The 24,113-nt window shown below is 44.0% G+C and overlaps 1 protein-coding gene across 5 annotated transcripts in view; it reads left to right on the top strand.

Moving 5' to 3' along the window:
• Nucleotides 1-24,113, top strand: part of HECW2 (HECT, C2 and WW domain containing E3 ubiquitin protein ligase 2) — a 263,367-nt gene that overhangs the window by 101,636 nt on the left and 137,618 nt on the right. For 3 of the 5 annotated variants that reach the window (XM_075934227.2, XM_006117907.5, XM_089779881.1), the window contains exon 3: nt 22,850-22,957. In XM_075934227.2, coding sequence (XP_075790342.2) covers nt 22,850-22,957 — 108 coding nt within the window. The other 2 variants (XM_014570880.4, XM_014570879.4) reach the window with 2 other exon arrangements.

The raw sequence follows: 24,113 nt of genomic DNA, 5'->3' as shown, positions 1-24,113 counted from the left end.
CAAGTGGCCTAGTCAGTATCACAATAGGCACACACCGCCTCTGGGGATCTGTGGGGGGCAGAGGTAAGGGGACCTGTGCCCTCCCTCTCTACCAGGTTCCAGTCCAGGATCCTGTCAGTGGTGGGCATATCCCACCATTGGCTCAGCAGGGAATCTGCCCGAAACACGCTGAGTTCACCGGAAAGCCTCCAGCTCCCTGCCCTGGGCTACTTCCTACCCTGTCCACTGGCCGGCATCTTCCCCACCTGTGTCCACCAAGTTAGTTGCCCTCCCGGCGTCTGCTTGCTGCAGTAGCTGCTGCTCTAGTGGCGCTGGTGGCTGCTGCTGTGTTTGGGCAGGAGCTCCTTCCCCTCTCATAGTCAGCCCTGACTGAGCTGCTTCCCTGGCTTTTATACTAGGCCCACAGTTGGAGCATGCCCAGCAGGGCTGTGGCGGAGAGGCCTTCTCAGCCCAATAGGCCTGGTTAACCCCTCCCAGGCCAGTGCTGGGTTGATACACACTGCCTGTAAATGCCGATCGGCTCCAGCAAGACAAAGTAAAATCCAATGGCTAAATATTTTTATATATACAGCAAACTAGATCAGACTTGGACTATTCATAGTGTAGCATGATGCCACTTGTACTATTTCATGAGACAGAAATATTATGGACAGATTGAGTCAGAAACCATGTCGAGGCAGAGTGGGCTGGTATGCAGCAACATGCCTTTCTTTCCAGAGAAAGCTCAGCAGCATTTAACTATTTTTATTATTTCCTTTACCCTTTATTTGTTAAGGTTAAAATCTACCCCGTCTACTTAGATGGTTGAAGTGGGACTCGAGTGGTACATCGTTGTTGTGCTGGCCACTGTGAGTGTAATTTCATCATAAGTAGAGGAGCTGGATAAGACATTCACATAGACTGATTAAATAATTAATGGAATGTCCTTAAATGGGTAGGGCGAGTTGTCACAATGAAGAAGATTAGCAGCACATAGAAAAAAATACATCCAAGGATGAAGAAATGCTTTTCAGGGCAGACAAGTTTCCATTCCTACTGTGAAATAGATCAGTCAGTTGGTCAGTGGCTTCTGTCCCACGTTGTCAATGTTGGAACACTTAGTTCTTCGAATGATCACTCACATCCATTCAACATTGGTGTGTGCGCTCACCTCATGCATCAGCATTGGAAGGTTTTTCCTTAGCAGTACCCCTAGGGGAGCGGGATCAAGTACCTCTGGGATTGGTGTGAACACGCCATGCTATATAGAGTGCCACCGGCCCTCTCCAGCTTCAGTTCCTTCTTGCTGCCAGAGATGGTGTTAGGAACCTGCTCATCTTAATAGGAGCTGTTGCACTTTGCTCTAGTTGGAGTTGGGTTTCCCTGTAAATAGTTTCTATTGTTAGTTACTGTCATAGTTAGTGTAGGCCCCATAGGGACTTAGCCTCAGGCTGAGCATGCCCCAATCCCCAGGCTCCAAGTCATATCGCAGATGAGGAGGCACCTAAATCTGGCTTTCAGGCATCTGAATGCCCCCTCGACCACGATGCGGGCCCTGGTGAGCCTGGCATTGAAGGCCTGGTGGGAGAGGTTGAGGTGCCCTGTGTACAGATTCATCAGCCAGGGCTGTAGGGGGTAGGCTGCATCCCTCACCAGGCACACGGGCATGTCCACGTCCCCGACCCTGATGTGGCGGTCGGGAAAGAAGGTCCCAGCATGCAGCCTCTGGCACACGGAGGAGTTGCGGAACACCCTGGTGTTGTGTGCCTTGCCGGACCAGCCCACATTAATGTCCGTGAACTGGCCCCGGTGGTCACACACGGCCTGCAGGAGCACGGAGAAGTACACCTTGCGGTTGATGTACTGGGAGGCCTGGTGTTCCAGGGCACGGATGGGGATGTGCATCCCGTCGATGCCCCCTCCCTCCCGCAGTTGGGGAAGCTGAGGGCGCCGAACTCCCGGATGACGGCGTCTGGGTCGGTGAGGTGGACCACCCTGCGAAGCAGCACCTGGTTGATGGCCTTGACCACCTGCAGAGGGACAAAGCAAACCGCGAATCACTGGGCTGCCTGGGTGGTTGGGAGTGTTCCTTCCCTGGCACTGCCCCGCACCCCACTTCCAGAAGCAACCCCCACGGGCAGCTTGTAGTATGGCCGGGACAGACTGAACCCTCTGGTGCGGGGCACTGACACAGGCAGGCGGAGAGAAAAATGCTTTGCTGTCCCTCGGCGAGGTAGGCAAGCTAGCAGAAAAGCTGAGAACCAGCTGTCCAGGGGGGTCCCTTTAAGCACGAGCCTCAGACAGCAGCCACACAAAGCAACTACTGACCTGATGCCCTGCCGGAACTGGTTTCAGCTGCCCTTAAATGTGTCCCAGCGTCCAATCAGTGTGGACGCACTAGTTCGAATTAGCAAAATGCTAATTCAAATTAGTTTTTAAGTCTAGATGCGCTAATTCGAATTAGCTTAGTTCTAATAAACTAATTCAAACTAAATTAGTTCGAATTAGTGCTGTAGTATAGACGTACCCCAGATGAGGCCATTGTGAGTGCTCTCTGATGATGCACGGGCCCTCCAGGACTTTCTCAAGTGGGTGGTCACTAACTTAACCCTCAACTTAACTTCAGGAGCCACAGGATACCCCTCTTTGGGGTGTTGGGACAGTCAGCTAGGGTGGCCTTATCTCTCCACAACAGGGTGACCAAGATCACCACAGCCATGGGACAAACACCATCCTGGATTTTCCCTCCATTTCCAAAAGAGCAGAAAGGAAATACTTCACCTGGCGAAAGGGCATGAATATGTTTATTCCCACCCAGCCAGCTCGGGGTGACCCTGAAAAATAAAGAGTCGAAGAGGTTGGACTTATTTGGGTGAAAGCTTTATTCATCCTCCAGCCTACAGCTCCGGGTAGCGAATCATCAAGCCTGCATGGCCTGCTAAATATGTGGCAGGCTATCAGCAAGTTCAAGTCCTCTCTTTTGGAGGACTCAAAGAAGAAGTTTCGAGCCTCTAGCAGTGTTCCATGCTGCTGTGGATGCATTAGCTCGCTCCATGGGGTCGGCCATATCCATGCGGCGGGTATCATGACTACTTCTCTTTAGCCTCTCCCCCTGAGGTGCAGCAATCTTTGCAGGATCTCCCCTTCAGTGGGGCAGCTCTGTTTGTGGAGCAGATGGACACTAAGCTGTATAGGCTAAAGGACTCCCACATCACCCTCAGCCGGTACCTCCCGGGACCAGCACATAAGAAATTCAAGCCTTAAACCCCGTCTTAGAGAGCTTAGGAAGAGACAGACCAAGCCTCGCTCTTCCACACAACCCAGCTTCTTCCATTCTAAGGTTGCCTCCGAGTGCCCCTTTTGAGGATATGATTGAGGATGACATACCTCTGAGACCGCCGGATCCTTCTCCTGTGACTTTTTCCCATGACCTAGGGCCTTTCCTCAAGGCCTGGTGCTCTGTAACTATAGACTGTTGGGTCCCCAGCATGCTGCTGCAGAATTATACTCTCCGACTTTCCTATACCCTTTCCCCCACTCCCAGTCCCTCTTCAGGGACCCTTCTCATGAGACATTCCTTCTGTAGGAAGTCGAGGGCCTGCTCAGACTGGGGGTGCTGGAGGAGGTTCTGGATTGCTACCAGAACCAAGGGTTTTATTCTTGCTACTTTTTGATCCCCAAGCCAACTGAAGAGCTCTGGCCCATTCTGAACCTGTGCAGTCTGAACTCTTACCTGGTGAGGCTCCAGTTTCACATGGTGTCCCTGGCTTCTGTCACTTCCACTCTCCATCTAAAGGATGCTTACTTCCACATCACCATCTCTGACCTTTAGAACTGAAGCAGCAGTAGGCAGTAGGAGCTGTAGCTGCTCATCCACGACAGTTCTGTGCTAGTGGACAATGCAGGTTAGATATTTGTGAAGAGGCTGCCCAAATATCTATTAATCTTTCTTAAAACAGTGGAATGAAGAAAGCAGCAGTAGTGATAGGGGACTTACATTGTGCTCTAGCCACATGTATAAAACATGAACCTGTTTTGGTTTTTTTTTTAAGCTGCTTTGAAGTCTTTGAGTTAGAAAGAAATGGGCATCTCCAGTGAGCAGAAAATAGATTTTTCCCCCAGTTAAACAATACATGGTGGCGATGGTGTGTGTGTAGAATTACTCTCCACTAAGATGAATGTTTTATAAGTTTGTCTGTGTTTGCAGAAACCGTAATACAGAGGATTCCTTTTTGTAGGCGTTAGATACCTCTCTGTGCTCTGCCTTAAACTAGCAGGCAGTTTGCCCTATCTCTCTGTATTATTAATAACTTAGCTTTAAGCCATGGAAAGTATATGCTGGTAAATGTACATAGTAACAATTTACCTTCTTATTGCATAAAGAAGCATGCAGTCTTACGGCTTTCATTTAATTATTTTGAATTCCTTTGGAGTGGCTGCTGCAGTGGCTGTGGATAGAGATGGGGAAAGATGGTGGCTGCCCTGAAAGTGGCAGCAATGAAAGAGTGGTGACTGCCATTTTAAAAGATCAAATGTACTAGGTTTGCATAAGCGCTCGTGTAACTTAGAGAAATTTGGAGCAGTAATAGACTCTGTGAGAAGACAGGAAAAAGATAACAACAATCCTTGAAATGAGGCAGTACACTTGTAGGTCAGCACACTTTCTTGCTTCTGGCTCAGGGATGAGGAATATTTCGATAGGACCCAAATAGTAATAGAATACATAGCAGAGTTGGGTGCACCCAGCCACCTAATAACCTATGTGACAAATTGTTGGACACATTTAGACTAAGGATGTTATGGACTAGTCTACTGTCCGATAAGCAAATGCTTATTGGATCATCAGTTGACTAGTTGATTCCCCCCCCCCACCCCTCGCTGCTTCTATCAGATAGAGGCAGCAAAGGGGGTAGGGGAGAAGGGGTACTTCAAAGCAGCAGGGATCAGCTGTGCAGTGCTGCTGCTTTGAGACCCCAAGGCGGCGTTTCAAAGGGACAGCCGCCACACAGCTGATCCGTGGCTCAGCTGTGTGGCGCTGCTCCTTTGAAACGCCGAGGTGGCATCACCGAGGAGCGCAGGATCAGCTGGGAAATCCTCAGCTGAGGAGCCTGGGGTCAGTGGAGGACTCTGAGTCCCCCAGTGACCCTGGGCTCCATGACTTTGAAATACACAAGAGCCCCTGCTGGGACTCTTGTATATTTCAAAGCAGGCACTCCCATGTGCGGTCCAGAGTCAGTGGGACTTCCCGCTGGCCCCGGGCTGCATGCGGAGTTCCGCATTCCTCCTTTGAAATGCACAAGAGCCCCAGTGGGGGCTCTTGTACATTTTAAAGGAGGAATGCGGAAGTACCTATAGACTAGTTGAGTAGTTGATGGAAATTCCATCGACTACACGACTAGTCAATTAACCACAATTTAACATCCTTAATTTATACTTGTGTTTGAGCTCCTCAGCAAAGAGCTCAAAGGCATGTTATGATCTCCTGTTGATGAAGTAAACAAACTATGGGCTCCAATCCAACAGTGAGTATCAGGTCAGGGACAGTACAAATGTGTCGGCACTGAAATAGAAATGAACTAAGAAAATTTCCTGTACATGCCTGGTTTAGAAAAATAATATCTTTGAAAGTGAACATGACAAGTTCAGAATATGCAAAGCTCCTTAACCATTTCTGAGCTCTACTCTTTCTGCTTGACTTTAATATACATAACTATGTTACAATGGTTTTTTACTATTGAACAAAATAGTTTCTAAATATAAATGAACAGAACATAGTTATTCATAAACTGCTTCCCCTTGTTTCTGATGTCTATAGAGTTTCCTTAGATGTGGTGTTTCGTTACTGTATTGCCGGGTGCTTACCAGTTCCAAAAAAAGAGGCCTTTATGTGTGCAAATCAGAGGGGTATCTAGTCTTTAGTCACAAATAGCCATTTGAGCAAATAATTGTGAATTTTGTGTATGCACAAAAACCAGAGCACACATAAAAATGCCCTTTTAAGGCCCCAGTCCACAGCTTCTGTGTGTATAGTATTTGCAGGATTGAGACCCAGGTGTTAACTTTTTGGTATGGGACTTTGTCTGACGTTGCACCCATATTTTTATAGAAATGTACTTATGAATAGGAATATGACATAATTGGAATAGGAATATGGCATATGCTTATTGGGTAGTTGAGTAGTGACTCAACAAGTCACTCCCCTCCTTTCCCTCCCCCCCGCCTCCCGCTGCCTTTATCAGAGAGAGGCAGCAAAGGGAGGGAGCAGGAGCTGGTGCTGGGGGGAGCCGGCTTAAAAGTTGGTTCTCCCCAGCACAGTCTCTGCGGGGGAGCAGGGGAGGCAGAGTATAGTGGGGGCACCAGGTGTGAGCTGGGAATCAACTGATTCCTGGCTCGCACCCGGTCCCAGATGTTGCACCTTTGGTTTTTTAATGTGTTTAAAAAGCGGAGGCGCAGCGCCTGGGACTGGGCACGAGCCTGGACAGCTGATTCCTGGATCGCGCCTGACCCCCTCGGCTGCACCTCTGCCTTTTAAATGTATTAAGAGCCTGGTGGCTCTTAACACATTGAAAAAGCAAAGGCACAGCATTTGGGACTGGGTGTGAGCTGGGACAGCTGATTCCAAGTTCGTGCCCAGTCCCCTGGCTACAACTCTGGCTGGCAGCTCTTAATATATTTAGAGGCAGAGCAGCAGTGAGCAGAGAAGCAGTGGGGTTAGATCCCCAGGGCTAAGAGCTAACCCCGCTGCAGCTCTGCAGCTTCCCCCCTTGACAACTAATCGAGTAGTCGATGGAATTTCCATCAACAACTCAATTAGCTGATTAAACACAATTTAACAATCCTACCTTGAATACACTTTATGCAAATATTTCATGTAAGATATTGGAAAGCTTATAATCCACTGAATGTGTATATTCTATTTGTATGCATGCACCATTTCTGTATCTGAAATTAGGAATATTGGCTGCAAATTTATTATTAATGTGTTCATGTTGGTAAAAGTCTATTTCCAGCCTCTTAGGAAAAACATTGAAGAAGCCAGACAGAGCTAATAGCCTGTTAATAAGAGACAGTTGAGTGGAGGAAAGCAGTCTTCCTGCAGTTGTGCTACAAAGATGTGTTAATTTCACCTGATGGTGGAATCCATCTTGACATTTGCACTTTTCCACAAATTTGCCCACAAATGGGCAGGGAATTTGCCCATCCCTTTTTAGGAAATCAAACAAAGACTTCCTGCCCTTGGGAAATTCTATAGAAGGCAAGGGAAGTAAACATTGTTGGTCTTCAGGTGACTTTACAGATTGCCTCCCCACCCCGAGAGGATATGTGAAAACACCTAGAAACAAAAGGACTGTAGTGACAAAGGTGGAGCCTGGTCAGAAAGGACATCTCTGGCCTGAGCAGAACTTTATCTGAAATGAGAACTAATAAGAGAAATTATGATTTGTAACAAGTTATTTTAAAGTGTTAGTTTTGCTGGTGTGTTTGGTTTTATTTTGCTTAGCAAACTTACTTTGTTCTGTCTGCTATTACTTGCAATCACCTAAATCCTGTTTGCTTGTGGCCCACAGGTGGGACCCAAAACAAAAAAGTAGTTTTCTGTTGATATGCGTTTTAGTAGTTAAATTTCTGGACTATCATTGCTCTTTAAAAGTGCTGTCATGTGGGTGGAAATCAGGTAAATGTTGCATTTTATTAATATCAGGAGAACTGACTTAAATGGGGCCTGTGTGTTGTGTAGTCTTGCCTTAATCTTTGTTTTCACGCCCGTCAGTGTGAAAGACGCTATTTGCCTATATATCTGCATGTACAGGCAGTCCCCGGGTTACGTACAAGATAGGGACTGTAGGTTTGTTCTTAAGTTGAATCTGAATGTAAGTCGGAACTGGCGTCCAGATTCAGCCGCTGTTGAAACTGACCAGCGGTTGACTACAGGAACTTTGATGAAGTTAGCCCCCTTTCTTGTTGGTTTGCAGAGTGTATGCGAGCAGTTTTGTTTTCCTAAATTTATTCAACATTATTTTCTGAACAACTTTATTGAATATGTCTTGGTCTGTAGATCTTTCAGGTAATGTTGTGTGCATTCAGTAATTGCAATTCAAACTCAGTTAGGGAGTTATGCTTGGACATATAGATCACATGGTATTTTTCTGTGTTTCTCCATTTGGTGAGCATAACTCTTAAAATAAAGTGTCAATACTCAAAGGTGTATCATGGTAATTTGTATCATGGTAGTACCTAGACTAGAGGCTCTAACCAAGATTGAGATCTTATTGTACCAGGTGTTGTACAAACACACAGTGAGAGATGGTTCCTGACCTAAACAATGTTTGAGTTTATATTTTGTTTTCCATGAATACTATCTAATTTGTTAATAATTTTGCTATTTATGGAAAGTATTTCTGCCAGTAAATATTAATGGATAATGAGCAGAAAAACTTCCCGAAGAAAGCAGAAGTGAGTTCAGGTTTTTTTGCAAATAGTTGTAGATAACTTTCTAGCCATTGTCCAATTGTAATAGAATTAGAAATGACCTTATTCCTTTTTAATTATGACACATTAATATGATCAACAGTTAACGTTGCTTAGGTAATTGTTTTGAGGCCTTCGGAAATCAACTACAGTTTCTGACCTCTCAAACTTATTTATGATATCCCTTTTCATTTGTTCTGTAAATTCATGTGATCAGCCAGGATTCATGTGTGCATACCAGGATCTGGGGATAGATAGATGTGGGTAAACACAATTGCTGTGTCTAGACTGGCCAGTTTTTCCGGAAAATCAGCCGCTTTTCTGGAAAAACTTGCCAGCTGTCTACACTGGCTGCTTGAATTTCCTTAGAAGCACTGATTTCCTACTGTAAGAAATCATTGCTTCTTGCAGAAATACTATTCTGCTCCCGTTCGGGCAAGTCTTTTTCCGAAAGGCTTTTGCGCAAAAGGGCCAGTGTAGACAGCAGAGATTTCTTTTCCGCAAAAAAGCCCCGATCGCGAAAATGGCGATTGGGGCTTTTTTGCGGAAAAGCGTCCTGCCAATCTAGATGCTCTTTTCCGAAAATACTTTTAACGGAAAACTTTTCCGTTAAAAGCATTTCCAGAAAATCATGCCAGTCTAGACGTAGCCAATGTCTGATTGTAAACATAAAATCAGTGCAAACATTCTTGAAATATATTATCAATGAGTTGTGAAGCAAGGCGAATTCAGGATGTCTCCCTCTAATCATGGCAGAATATTAGGGTAGTATTAATGTGTTTACTAAAAAGTTGTAAGGATTTTATCAAATTTGGGTTTTTTTGTTATATTTTTGTAATGATTTTCTAATGAGTGTAAGCGCTTGTAATTGATTATAATGGATACTTTCAGAATTATTGCGTGTTTACATAACCTCTTTTTATTAATATAGTCATTCTGTTCTTTCAGTGAGCTTGTTTTGCTGCAGTCCTTACAACTGGAACCTACCTTTTGATACAGCTTGCCATGCCACCCCTGCCGTTTATTCCTTCAGACCCTTCTGAAAACATACTTCTTCCAAAAAGCCTCCAAACCCTAACCCTAATGTCAGAGATTTGCTTGCAAACCAGTCAACACCAACTCTTCACCAAAAGAAAAATTAAAATGAATGAAATTAAAATAAATTTTGGATAAAAAAAACACCACTGGAACATATATGCAGCTTTTGGACTCCCTGGGGGCTACAAAGGCTCTCTTGGCCAGTTTGGGGAGGTCACACGGAGCCCATGTCTGTAATATTTTATAAAAGTGGCCCATGGAAGCTGCATTCCAGATAGATCCAAAGGTTCTTTGGTCTCACCTCACTAATTCTTTTCTCTGCATTTCCTCCATATAAAACCCAAAGTAAAAATGATCCAAGATGCACCATTTGAATTAAGTAAATGTTTGAAAAAACTGTTGTTTGTTCAAAGCCCTTCTACAGAAAAAAAAAATTCTCAGTAACATCCAAGTCTCTTTTTGGATCATGTCTCTCACAGTTCTGATAATGGCATAGCAACAGTATAATATGCTGCTTATGGAGTAGGATAGTCCTCTATGCAGTTGGTTCTATGCAAATACACAAGTAAAGGAGAGAAGGCAGAGGAACAAGAAGAAAGGGCACAGGAAAAAATTTTCTGCAAATCTCTAGAGTTATAATAGCAAACGTGGGAAATACCCTACACCAGTGTTTCTCAACCTTTTTAAATAAAGTAGCCTTTAAAAAAAAATGGAGTACCCCCAGATCCCCTGCTCTAACCCAATGCACCCACCCCTCCCCCAGAGCCAGGCATCCCCAGACCCTCTCTCATCTAACCCAATGCCCTCCCCCGCCCCCAGACCCAGGCACTGGATGTATGGTAACCCTACCTTTGAAGTGCCCACTCCCGCCGCCCAGCCCTGCCTCAGTGGCTTGTCTGCAGGGAGCAAGTGGCCCACCAGTGCCAGGCTCGCCGTGTGGAGCTGTGCGCTTCCACTTCAGCTCAGAGCGCCCCCAGCATGGTCCCCGGGGGCAACTGTCTCCTCTTACTCCCCGTCGCTACACCACTTATGCAGGGGGGGTCCTTTGGAGCAATTGTGCCGCTTCATCACCTTTTAGATCCTTTCCACATTGCCATGGGGATGCATTGTACTGAGCTGATGATGGAGTGGGGGTAATGCGAGTCTCCAGATTCAGCCGCCCTCCCTGCTGGAGCACCCCGGGAGGCTGCCGGAGAGGAAACGCACTAGGAGAGGCGCTGTGGAAGTGATTTTTTTTCTCCCCACCCAAACCCACCCCCCAGGCCTGCCCTGGGTCTCACTGGAACTGCCGCCGCTGCTGCTGCAGCCACACACTTTTCTCTCCTGCGCTGGGGCGCGTGTGCAGAGTGGCTGTTAACATCTAGGCGCACGGCTCTGAACATTCAATTTGACAGACACGCGCTGCCGCCTCCTCCCTGATCCACTTTGCAGGGCAAAATCCCGGACATTTTTTGCCAAATTTCACTTCTGTTGATATATCCCCCAGACTTCTCTTGCGTATCCCTAAGGGTATGTGTACCACTGGTTCAGAAACACTGCCTTACGCTGCTTCCTAGGTAGCCAACATGAGTCATGTTTTACAGCGTAGTCCGGAGAAAAGCTTAACACTCTGGTAGTGCAATTATATTAATGTACCCAACCAGAAGTGTTTTAGTCTTTATGGAGAGTTGCCAAGTACTTCTGTTGTTATGTATCTTATTATACTTATTGTGGAATTTTTCATAATAAAAAGAATTGAGAACAATTTATCAGTCAATTTTAAGCTTAGAAACACATATTACAGCAACAAAGATCTCTGCAAGCTTTTTGTTCTGTTGACAGACACATTTTCAGTGATATGTACAGCTCTTAAATGGCAGCAATATGTTTCATAACATTTCAAAACAATATTTTTAGAAATTTACAGGTAAACAATGTAAAAATAGCACACAGCCATTTGTGAATCTATTTTAAGATGACTCACGTATTGCACCCTCTTTGCTATTTGTACAAAAAAAATTGGTTTTTTTGAAGAATAAGTTACATATGGGAGATGTGTGCGGGACTGCAGGTACTTACTGTTAGCTCATAAGCAGATTGCTTGTGGAGTTGCCATTTGGATGATCTCAACTGAGCATCACAAGATCCAAGGGGCTACGCCTACTCCTATTGTGATCAGTGGCAAAAGTCTTAGGGTACGTCTACACTAGCTCGTTAGTTCGAGCTAGGTAGGGTAATTAGGGCAAGCGGAGTTGCAAATGAAGCCCGGGATTTAAATATCCCGGGCTTCATTTGCATGTTCTTGGGCGCTGCCATTTTTAAATCCTCCTTAGTCCGAGCTCTGTGCCTGCGGCTACACGTGGCACGGAGTAGGTAGTTCGAATTAAAGATCCGAGGAGTAACAGTAGTTCGAATTATTGTATCTTTTATCGCAGGATATACAAAATTTCCCATTTTCAGTATAGCTCTGTGCATGAGTAAATTTCTGCTGTGTCTTCAGTCACAGCATTTATCATGCTGTATAGTGTCTCAGTGCAGTGGGTGACTGCTATCTGAAACTTTGGGAGCCCCAAATAAATAAATAAATAAATAATCAACCCTCCAGAAAGTATGAGTAGTGCTACAATTATGTCACGGAAGTCGCAAAATCTGTGACTTCCCCAGACCTCTGACATTTTCTGCCCAGGGAAGGACTGCTAGCAGAAGGCAGACCCACAGCTTTTACATGCTGTTGGTGTAGGCTTCTAGCACCCAGCCTCTACGTAGTAGTGGGACCCTGGAGCTTCCTGCATGTCCCCGAGAATTCCCACTCCCAATGTCTCCTTGATTGGTTTGATGACTCATCACCTGGCTCCAGTTGCTCAGCTTTGCAGTATCTAATCCCAAACACACAATAGTCTCTACTCACACATACATTCATATCTCAGGGGAGAATGCAGTTTAGAGCAAGTTACAAGCAAAGTGACTGAGAGTTACAAAGATTACAAAGTTGCAAGGTTTTACAAAGATTACACAGTTGCAAGGTTGAACAAAGATTACAAGGAGTTGCGGAGTTTAAAAGGCTATGCATCTGGAACATTTACAAGCTTCAGAGAATCATTTAGAAATCATCAGTATTGAAGTGATTTAGAAAACAACTGCCCTCTCCCAGCAATGCAGTCAGAAGGAGGTTTTTGTCAGTCTCTAAGTCATATGTTGGCAGGACCTTACAGTTTAGTGTATTTCCAGAAAGTCCATGTGTAAAGTCAAGTAATAGCTCAGGCGGAGGCTTTTATGCTACAATAATAAGTGTGTTTCCACAGGGATCAGTTTTGGGACCAGTTCTGTTGAATATATTTTTCAATTATTTAGATACTGGCATAGTATTGTTTTTCTCCATTTAAATCATTGTTCTGGGGTGGGGCTGAGGATGAGAAGTTCAGTGTGCAGGCTGCCCTGCAGAGAGAGGACAACCCTAACCCTCTCTGACTGCAGCAGCTTGGGGCTAGGTAAGAAGCACCTTTCCATGGCCACTACTGCTCCAGCTGGAGGAGGGGTGCATGTCCCCAGCTGGTAGACAAATACAGATAAACTCTCTGAAATATATAGTAGATAGCTGACCCTTTCTCCATCCCAGCCTCCCACTGGCCCAGTGGGGTTATAGCTGTTCCAGCCCCCATCCTGCTCCCTTGTGGTCATTTTACAGTATAACTATTCCTCTTGCCAGACTCATCCTTTTTCATTTTACAAGAAACAATTGAATTCCAAGCATATGCCATTGTCCTGTCACAACCAAACCCTTACTTTGTTTTAAGTAATTATAAGAGGAAGCTGCATACCAAATTTGATGGTCCTAGGTACCATTTAGGAGGAGTTCTTGAGCACATAATAGTTTAGTCTGCAGAGGACTAAAATCCTGTATTTTACCTAAAGCAAGTGGGTTCAGGATACAAATCTCTGGATGATATGTAACGAGCAGTGATGTACATGAGGTTGAACTATCTGATCTAATGGTTCCTTCTAGCCTTAAATACTATGATTGGAAAAGTATGCAACCCATTCCTGAACATCCTGTGCTTCAAAAGAGTAAGCTAAAAACTGCTAATCCTCCTTCCTTAGACATAAACACAGTACAAACAACTTTGGCTATCATTCAAGTGGTTCTGACCTCTAATATGTTCCCAGTGGAGAACATTGGTCAGAGATGACCTCAGTTAGGCTTCCTGTACGGGTGGAATCCTTTTTTTTTCCACCATGGAAAAGACTTTAAATGTATTTTCCTTTCTGGTTAAGCAGAAAAACACAGTGCCAGCATATGAAATATAAGAGTTTTAGGAGCAAACACACTCTCCAATGCTGGAGCAGATGGTGGCACCACTAAATCTCTGACTGTGGGTAGATAAATCTGTGCATACTCATTACTTGTGTTTCCTTGTAGTGGGACTGTTACTATTTGCAGAACGCCAGTACTTGGCCCATATGCTAGACAGAATTATGATCTGTAGCTTCATGACAGGCTGGTTTCTTGTTAAATGCTTTCGTGTTAAACAACTGCAGCACATCCCTGACATGTCGTGAAAGTGTCCCCTAGAAGTGGGTAGGAAGTAGGATGGCTTCTTCTCTTCCCAGTAAAGCAATAAGATTTTAAGTGAGTCTGTTAGCTTATCTGTTATATGTGATTCTTCCTGCTCACCACCTGAAGATTTAACCCCTTATGTCTGTCAAAATTTGTAGAATCCCAAGAGCATAAATACATTGTAAGGCAGCCTTTTAAATAGATCAGAATCTGGCTCTTCTTACAACATCAATGTGGGTAGATTTGAAAATAATAAAACCCTCAAGAATGTATAGTCTTACAACCCGTGGAAGTACTTACTATGTTTCTAGAGAGGACATGTATGCTTTGAAGTTACACTGTATTTTTCTCTGTTTCAAAGGTAGGTAAATTAATTGCAGCTACTAGGAACATAAGAACATAAAAACGGCCATACTGGGTCATACCAAAGGTCCATCCAGCCCAGTACCCTGTCTGCCGACAGTGGCCAATGCCAGGTGCCCCAGAGGGAGTGAATCAAACAGGTAATGATCAAGCGATCTCTCTCCTGCCATCCATCTCCACCCTCTGACAAACAGAGGCCAGGGACACCATTCCTTACCCATCCTGGCTAATAGCCATTTATGGACTTAACCTCCATGAATTTATCTAGTTCTCTTTTAAAACCTATTATAGACCTAGCCTTCACAACCTCCTCAGGCAAGGAGTTCCACAGATTGACTATGCACTGTTTGAAGAAGAACTTCCTTGTATTTGTTTTAAACCTGCTGCCCATTAGTTTCATTTGGTGGCTCCTACTTCTTATTATGGGAACAAATAAATAATGTTTCCTTATTCACTTTCTCCATACCACTCATGATTTTATAGACCTCTATCATATCCCCCCTTAGTCTCCTCTTTTCCAAGCTGAAAAGTCTGTCTCTTTAATCTCTTCTCAGATGGGACCCGTTCCAAACCCCCAATCATTTCAGTTGCCCTTCTCTGAACCGTTTCTAATGCCAGTATATCTTTTTTGAGATGAGGAGACCACATCTGTATGCAGTATTCAAGATGTGGGCGTACCATGGATTTATATAAGGGCAATAAAATATTCTCCGTCTTATTCTCGATCCCTTTTTTAATGATTCCTAACATCCTGTTTGCTTTTTTGACTGCCGCTGCGCACTGCGTGGACATCTTCAGAGAACTATCTACAATGACTCCAAGATCTCTTTCCTGATTAGTTGTAGCTAAATTAGCCCCCATCATATTATATGTATAGTTGGGGTTATTTTTCCCAATGTGCATTACTTTACATTTATCCACATTAACTTTCATTTGCCATTTTGTTGTCCAGTCACTTAGTTTGGTGAGACCTTTTTGAAGTTCTTCACAGTCTGCTTTGGTCTTAACTACCTTTAACAGTTTAGTATCATCTGCAAACTTTGCTACTTCACTGTTTACCCTTTCTCCAGATCATTTATGAATATGTTGAATAGGATTGGTCCTAGGACTGGCCCTTGGGAAACACCACTCGTTACCCCTCTCCATTCTGAAAATTTACCATTTATTCCTAACCTTTGCTTCCTGTCTTTTAACCAGTTCTCAGTTCATGAAAGGATCTTCCCTCTTATCCCATGACAACTTAATTTACGTAAGAGCCTTTGTTGAGGGACCTTGTCAAAGGGTATGTCTACACTAGCTTGTTAGTTCGAGCTAGGTAGGCAAATGAGGGCAACTGGAGTTGCAAATGAAGCCCGGGATTTAACTGTCCCGGACTTCATTTGCATGTTCCCGGGCACCGCCATTTTTAAATCCCCTTTAGTCCGAACTAACTGCCCGCGGCTAGACGCAGCAGTTAAACGTTAATTCGAACTAAGTCCTTAGTTCGAATTAACTGTTACTCTCGAATTACTGTCCTGGTCAGGTGGTCGATAATAGATCCCTACTGTTATATTCTTATTAGAGCAGGGAATTACTATCCATAGTGATTCTATGGAACATGTTGATTCATTTAAGATTTTTACTTCATTTGATTCTACATTTTCTTTCACATATAGTGCCCCTCCCCCACCCGCACGACCTGTTCTGACCTACTATCTCTGTCTAAACAGTCTCCCAATAAGTGTTTGAGCCTGATCCTACAAACCCTTGGTCAAGTTTGTAGACCAACCAGGGGCATTGAAACCCTCAGTGGGATCCTGGGCAAGGTGTGGGGGGGGGGGCCCACATCATGCTCCTGGACATGCTGGGTCCGGTGGAAGGTGTGGGGCCTGGGGCAGCCAGTACCCAGGAAGACCTCAATGGCACCCGGAGCACGGCTTCCCTTTCCTCAGCCTTTAATGCTGCTCCGATCGCGTAGTGTAATGCTCTGGGGGTGTTTTAAAGGGCCCAGGGCTCCAGCTGCGCCTGCTGCCACAATGGCATTGGCCAGGAGCTCAGGATCCTTTTGAATCGCTGGGCACCAGGGAAGTTGCCCCATTTACCCTCCCTATTGGAGGGCCTGACACCAACTGAGCCACTGTGGGAGCAGCTCATGTGAGGATTAACGATTTACACAGAGGAGAGTTGCACTCTTTAGCTCTCAAGGCAAGGGTGGGAAACCTTTTTTGGGTCAGGGGCCACTGATTCACAGAAAAATCAGTCTGAGGCTGTACACAAGTGAGAAGCAAAAAAGCCAAAACAAACCCCTCGCTGACATGGCCCCTGACTGAGAAGAAGAAAGACATTCCCTTCATTCCCCTCATGCACCAGAGCCTCAGGCAGGGGTGGACAATTTTTGGCAGGGAGCCACTCCAAGATTTTAGAAAGTGGTCAAGGGCTATACTTTTCTGTGGAGGAGATGTGAGGTCTAGGATGGAGGTTGGGTGCAGAAGGGCGCACGGTGAGGGACTGGGGTGCAGGCGATGGTGTGAGGTCTCAGAGGGAGTTTGGATGAAGGAGGGAGTTGTGACTTGGGTCAGGGGATTTGGGTGCAGGGTCTGGGAAGGTGTTTGGGTGCAGGAGAAGATTCTGACCTGCAGGAGGGATGTAGCAGCGGGTACAGGATCTGGGAGAGAGTTGTGACCTGGGACAGGGGGGTGCAAAAGGCTTGCATGGTGACCTGGGGGAAGGAGTTGGAGTACAGTAAAGGGCACGGGTGCAGGAGGCAGGCTGTGGCTGAGAGGCTCTTACCTAAGTGTCTCCTGGCTAGCAGCCCTGTAGCACTCTCAAGGCAAGCTGGACTTCCTGCCTCCTGCAGCCTCAGATCACTTGAAACCGCAGGCTGCTCCCTCCATGTGGCTCTCAGCTCCGAGAGGGGCAAGAGGTTTGTGTTGCCCCCACCCTCCCAGCTATTCTCTTAGCTCCTATTGGCTGGTTGTTCCAGCCAATAGGAGCTGAGGATTGGGCTGGGGGTGGGGAGATCATGCAAAGCTTCCCCCTGCCTGCACAGACTGTGCTTCAAAGCCACTGCTGCTATGCACCTGAGGGTCTGTGGGCTGGATCTACTGGCTTGGTGGGACGGATCTGGCCCCTAGGCCATATTTTGCCCAGCCCTGGCCTAGGGGGACCCAGGCTAGTAGATTTTGTGTGCCCCAGCCCCTTGGGAGGTGGCAAGGGGGCTGGGGTGCCAGCGTGGGCTTCTCAATGCTTGCGGGGGGACTGAGCCTCCAGGGCCAGATCCAGGCAAGCTGTGGGGCACATCCGGCCCCTGGGTCTTAGGTTCTACCCCTGTCTTAAGGCCTGATGCTGACCATAGAATTCAACGTGAGATTTGCCGTTGACTTCAGTGGGAGAAGAATCCGGTCCCTTAGATTTCTGCTATATTTTAAATCTCCTGTATCATATTGTTCCTACTGTTTTCCTGTTACTGCTCTTTGACGCTAGGATTGCATCTCTGATTGTTCCGTGATTGTCATGTGCACTGATGGTGCTATGGAAATAACACAGTAGTTACCAGCTCTGTTTACAGCAAGCCTGTCTCACCTTGTCTCACCTTGTTTGGAAGCGCTTTTTTTGAAAGTTCTCTTGAGTCTGAATGAACATTTCTGTCGGAGGATGTGGGTTATCGATCTAGTTTTAGTCATTATTAATTGCCTAAGTATAAAGAAATAACAATAATCTCTTAGCACAATAAACATGTGCAGTGCTTTACAAATATGCAGTAAGTCAGGGCTTGGTGTGGAACCTGTAGAATAGATCCTGAGTATGATTGAGGAACTCTCAGTGCCATTTAGAAAGAGAATCAGGGTGCAAAACTGGACTTAAATCACCTTTTGTGCTCCCTTGATCCTAGGAACATGCTGACAAAGGTATGGTCCAAGTCATAAAGTAGAGCAGCTTTATGCCAGCTGCCAGTGGCCACAAGTGTTGTACCAGATAAAAGCAAGCAGGATCTTATGAGGGGGATAAGGCAAAGAGCCACATTTATTGTAAAGATAATAATAAAAAAATAAAGAAAAGATAGAAGCAAACAATGTTGTTTAACTACTTATTCCTATCACTACTTAACCCTTATACACTTTTTTATATATATATATACACACACACACACACACACACACACACACACACACACACACACACACACACATTATATACATATATATACACATATATACACATATATATACACACACACACATATATATATATAACCATTCATTCATACATCCATTCATTCAAGTTCTGTGTATAGTTACCAGCCTGGAAGCTGCTTGTGACAGAATACTGGCCAGGTATTCTGTACACAAGTGATGGTAGTGGGGAGCGAAGTCCCGATCAGATGCACATCTGAAGCTCCTGGTGGGCTGGCAGCAGAACCTTGGACTCTGATTCCATAGTTTTTTAGTCCAGTTCTTATAGGAATTTCTTCCTATGCCAGTCTATGGAAATTGCTGCATCATGCTGATGTCTCCAGGGTGGCTGCCAGGTGCTCATCAGTGATCTCATCGGGTGGACCTCCAGTACTTGGTTTTCTCCACTTGACACCTTTTGGTTGCACTGGCACCTGATGCCTTCTTCAGCCCTTTGTTGCTGCATTCTCAGGCTGGCACCTCTCAGAACCATTCATTCATCGTCCAAGCACTCTCTCTCTCTCTCTCTCTCTCTCTCTCTCTCTCTCTCTCTCTCTCTCTCTCTCTCTCTCTCTCTCTCATAAACTTTCATACAGTATTTTGTATAATAATAAAAGTTGTAGTTACAAAAGTTTCTGGGTGGTATTGCTTAAAACATTCTCTGAGTGCTGAATAAAGTTACAATGTTTTAAAGAGAACAGGCGTCAATTAAGTAACAATGCCCTTAGTCAATTACAGGGCTTGGCTCCCATAGCAGAGTTAGTGGCTTGACAATGCATTGTTACAATGTATCTTTGCAATGTCAATTTCAAGCAGCCCCTTGCACAAGCTTGAGCATGCCCTGGAGCACAGAGGGGGGGCTGTTTCTGGCTACATAGGATTATATTCTTAACAGTTCTAAGTTACATGACCTAATACATTATATTCTAAAGGGGCAATAATAATAATAAATCTAAACATTTAACAATCTTAACAAATAATAATAATAAGAAGAAGAATTAATAATAAATCTAAACACTTTAAGTTGTGGGGAACAAATTATGGGGAGTCACTTCCATTTGGAGGAATCATTTTCAATACATTAATATGTTATCCCTACACAAGTAGGAATTCTAGTAGTTAATCAGCTGGTATACGGGAGCATTAACTATGCTGCTTTTCTCTGGCCCAGCCATTATGTTGGCATCCAAGAAGGAGGTGGCCTAGCAGAAACAGATCCTTTTGTGCTGAGGAATCCTTCAGTGGCTGGCAACAACAGCTTTATGCATCTTTGCACCCGCAGAGTGACTGAAAGCAACCAGAACTGCTCTGAAATAAATGGCTTTACAGGAAATCATACAATATGGTGAAATACTTGGAAAACAAAAGCCGGCTTTCCCAGTGAGCTCCCACTGTGTTCTTTGTTGTGACTGACCGGCTGTCATTTCTGGGATTTTAAAATTCTCCTGTTTACATCAGTCTGCTTGACTACATGTGAGACGTAACTCACTCTTTGGAATTCTCCCATGGAAAAGAAAAGGAAGGAAGCTGAGGGAGGATGGAGCTATTGCATCCTGTACCCTTCAGAGGGGAGTGGCCACAAATAGCTTAGTTTGAAGGACGTAATACTTTATATATTTTAACTTAGGATGTTTGAAGCTAGATAAGCCCTTGATTAAAGCAGGACAGTCAATTGTGTGTATCTGATGGAAACTCCTGAGGAGTTCGAAGACATCCTTCTTAAATCACTTCCTTATAATGACAGGAGGAAGAGAGAAAATGCAGAAGCACCTTTTTGAATTGGTAATTACACAATGATGATAGTATAGGGTTAGTTCTTCAACAATGAGCTACACTGTCTGGTTCTAGAAGGCAACTTCTGTAAAACGTACTGCTTTTAATTGGAAACAGGGCTAATGCGCGAATAATGGGAACCATGCAGAATGTGTCTGCAAACGTCTTATTTTTTGATTCTCCAGTTCATTTATTGGGTCTGATATGAAGGAATGCATTTTAGGATCAGCAGAGGTCCTTTGCAGTAGTGAGGTAAGGCTAGAATGTGCAGTGAAGTGTGGATTCTTAACAGTCAAATTTATTAAATAAACTTTCCACGTGACATTTTTTTTCCCTTGGAAAGCCTGTGAAATGTTCACAGTCCGCTATGGAGAATTAATTGGCTTTTATTATCAGAGTTAGTCACTTAGCATTTGGAAGTACGGGAAGGTTGAAAAAGTCTCCGAACTGCATTTAGTGCATTTTAAATGGATTGCTCTCATACAGTTTATTTAGAGACTGGTTTTCCAGGGATGCTTTTGTTCGTGAGATGTAATTTGCTTCCTAAACTTTAAGAGGAGTGAGGCCTTGGGATTAAATTTGTATTCCGCTCTTAAATGTGTGTTTGATTCCACTTTGATTGCTTTTAAGTTTCTCTCTCTCTCTTTTTTTTTTTTTTTTTTTTTTTGCTGTAGCAAAGAAGTGAGGTTGCCTCACTGGTTAAAGTATGCATATAAGAGTCTCCAGTGAATGATATGATGCTTTTTTTTTTTTTTTTTTTTTTTTTAAACCAAAGAACTCTCTAATATTACAAAACTATGTTTCTTTTTGCATTGTATCAAAATGAGAACTGTCAGTGTGAAAAGGTAGGGACAGAAATGTGTGCTTAATAAAAATATGAGTGTGTTTAAGTATCAAAATTAGAATTAGGATTGAAGGTTTCAATGCAGCGCTATAAAAAAGGATGGATGTTAAATCCCCAGGATTTCACTCAAAATCTCATCCTAGAGTTCTACTAGTGATTGGTGTAAAATTAAGTCCTGATGTTTTGCATTTCTGATCAATAATTTAAACAAGCAATTGAACAGTCTAGTAAAAAAGAAAATATTTAGTGAAAATGTAAACTTGAGAAAAATAGAAGAGAAGATGGTTCTTTATCATATGTTTACTAAAGAAACTGATGTCAGGTCAGTGAAACTCACTCTGAAAAAAAGATATACACGTTAAAGGAAAATACTTGCTGCATATCTGCTTCTGCAGATTGGGTGACATGTTAAGAGGACAGCTGAGAGATATAACCGGTCTTAGAAAGATGCTTTGAAACTTTCCTTAAATTGAGATTCACTTCTGTAATACATCAAAGCACAAAGCCACCCGTTTCCCCTCCCTTGATAAATAAATGTGGAATGTGTGTAGTCTTCAATGTGCAATAATTTATTGAAACTCATCTAAAATGCTGAGTGGCTTAAAGTTCTGAAAAATGTAATTTAAGGATTTTTTTTTTTTCAAAGAGGAACATAGGTAACTGAACAGTAAGTTGTCACTTGGGGAAAATCTCTTTTTATTGATGCCAAAGACCATAATGTTAATTAATTTAAAAGAGCAACATTTTCTCCTCCCAAACCTCCTTTTACTTCTTCACAGATGCCCTGCATGCTACTAAGTGCCTGTTCCTGTATATAGTTGAGAACATCGCAGAGGTTTTGAACACTGTGAATGCCTACTGGAGTCAGCTAAGAACTGAGAGTGCTGAGCTGCCTTTCAGCAGTTGCTCGACATCATACAAGACTAGATTTTAGGAGCATTAATCCTAATGCTGCTTTCTTCTCTAAGGGATATAACTTATTAAAAAAAGAGATTATTATTAAAAAGAGATTGAGGCACCTCAACTCTTACCTTGCTGCCCTGTCTGTTGGATTTCACGATATTACAGATGGATTGTCACAGAACTGAGAGAGACTGCTCTGATGAGGAAGTATAATGTGGCAACTCTAAGATGTGGTGTTTTCAGTTGCAATGTGCTGCTTGCTCCCATTAGCCTAGATACTGAAAGTAACATGAAGTAAAGTTTTTGGAATTTAACACTTTGCCTTTTCAGGTTACCTTTAATAAGACACTATACGCTGATTAGTTCTATATGTCTGGTCTCTTTACATAAATTGATATGAATACCAGCAGTGAAGTGAAAGGCCATTTATCACTGATGGTTTAATCTGATATCTTGAAGTCTCTATTTGAATCCCAATTAGCATTGGAAAGAATCCACCACAAGCAACCGTTTTCTTCTGGGCAAGATCCATGATTAATGGTCTTCTGATTTAATGTGACTCTCTAAAACAAAAAACAAACAAACAAACTTGGTGAATTATAAAGAAAAGGGGTTACTTACCCAAGAACTGTGGTTAATTAAATGTGAAAGAATGTTAAGGTCTCTCTTTCTTGTTGCTAGCTCTTTCCTGGGTACTCTCACCTGATACATATCTGAGTCATGTGAGAGGGGCAGAATCCACTGATCCCAATAGTTACCATTTTACAGACTAGGATTTTCTGTTTACTTTTCCAGATGAGAATTCTCCTGCCAATTTCTGGGATTCCAAGAACCGGGGAGTGACGGGAACGCAAAAAGGACAAATTGTTTGGCGAATTGAGCCTGGCCCCTATTTTATGGAACGTAAGTACCTATGAGTAATATAGGGTGGGCATTGACAGAGGCAATCAGTCCCTGGAAGTTGTTAGATGCTGTGACTTTTTGTCAACAGTTTGCTAAAGCAGCTTATGGTTAGTAATATTTAACATAAGAACATAAGAATGGCCATACTGGGTCAGACCAAAGGTCCATTTAGCCCAGTATTCTGTCTGCTGACAGTGGCCAATACCAAATGCCCCAGAGGGAGTGAACACAACAGGTAATCATCAAGTGATCCCTCTCCTGTCATCCCTTTCCAGCCTCTGACAAACAGAAGCTAGGAACACCATTCCTACCTGTCCTGGCTAACAGTCATTGATGGACCTAACCTCCGTGAATTTCTCTAGTTCTTTTTTGAACCCTGTTAAAGTCCTAGTCTTCACAACATCATATTTCTGTGTCTGACAGTTATTTTAAAATCACCTTTGTTTAGCTGCATTGGAAAGGAAAACAGAACAGAGCCTTGAGTTTCTCTTTGTGTGGTCGGTATTGCCATATGTGGGGGTGCTATGTAGTGCTCCTGCAGTGCAAGCGGGGCAGGGCTGGTGGATTTCACTTTTGGTTATTCTGGGCAAGGGATGCCAGTACAAGGACATGGATGTTAGTCTATGTCAGGGGCAGGATTCCGGTGTGAGGGGCACAGATATTAGTGGGAGGGAGAAGAATCCCAGCACAAGGACATGGGGGTGTCTGAGTGAGGACTCAGTTTCATGTCTTTTCTAGGCTCCCTGGTCTCTGTCTGGGCTGCTGGATATGGGAGAGGGACATGATCAGCTTGCATGTAATATATTGCCACCCCCAAGCATTCAAAACTCATGAATCCTCTTCCTGGCTCCCTAAAAAGAGTGTGGCTTCTTGAAATCACAGATAAAATACACTTGCCCCGGAGGGAGTTATCTTTTATTTGGCACATGGGGTTTGATGTCTTTGGCTGAGCCAGGGGCACATTTTCTCCACAAACCATGAAACCTAAAGTCTTTCTTACAAAAAAGAAAAGAAAAGAAATAAGAAGAAGGCTGGGATTCTCTTCTAATGCCTTGCACCAACAAACAAGCATAATCTACTAAGTCAGAGTGATCACAGTGGATAGCAGTGCATGAGGCACCAGGCAGTGACGTTCCTAGATCTGGCTTAATTCTAA

Source organism: Pelodiscus sinensis, chromosome 7 (genome assembly GCF_052426305.1).
Source record: "Pelodiscus sinensis isolate ZL-2025 chromosome 7, ASM5242630v1, whole genome shotgun sequence".
In the NCBI taxonomy this organism is placed as follows: Eukaryota; Metazoa; Chordata; order Testudines; family Trionychidae; genus Pelodiscus; species Pelodiscus sinensis.
This window is presented reverse-complemented; position numbering and strand designations above follow the sequence as displayed.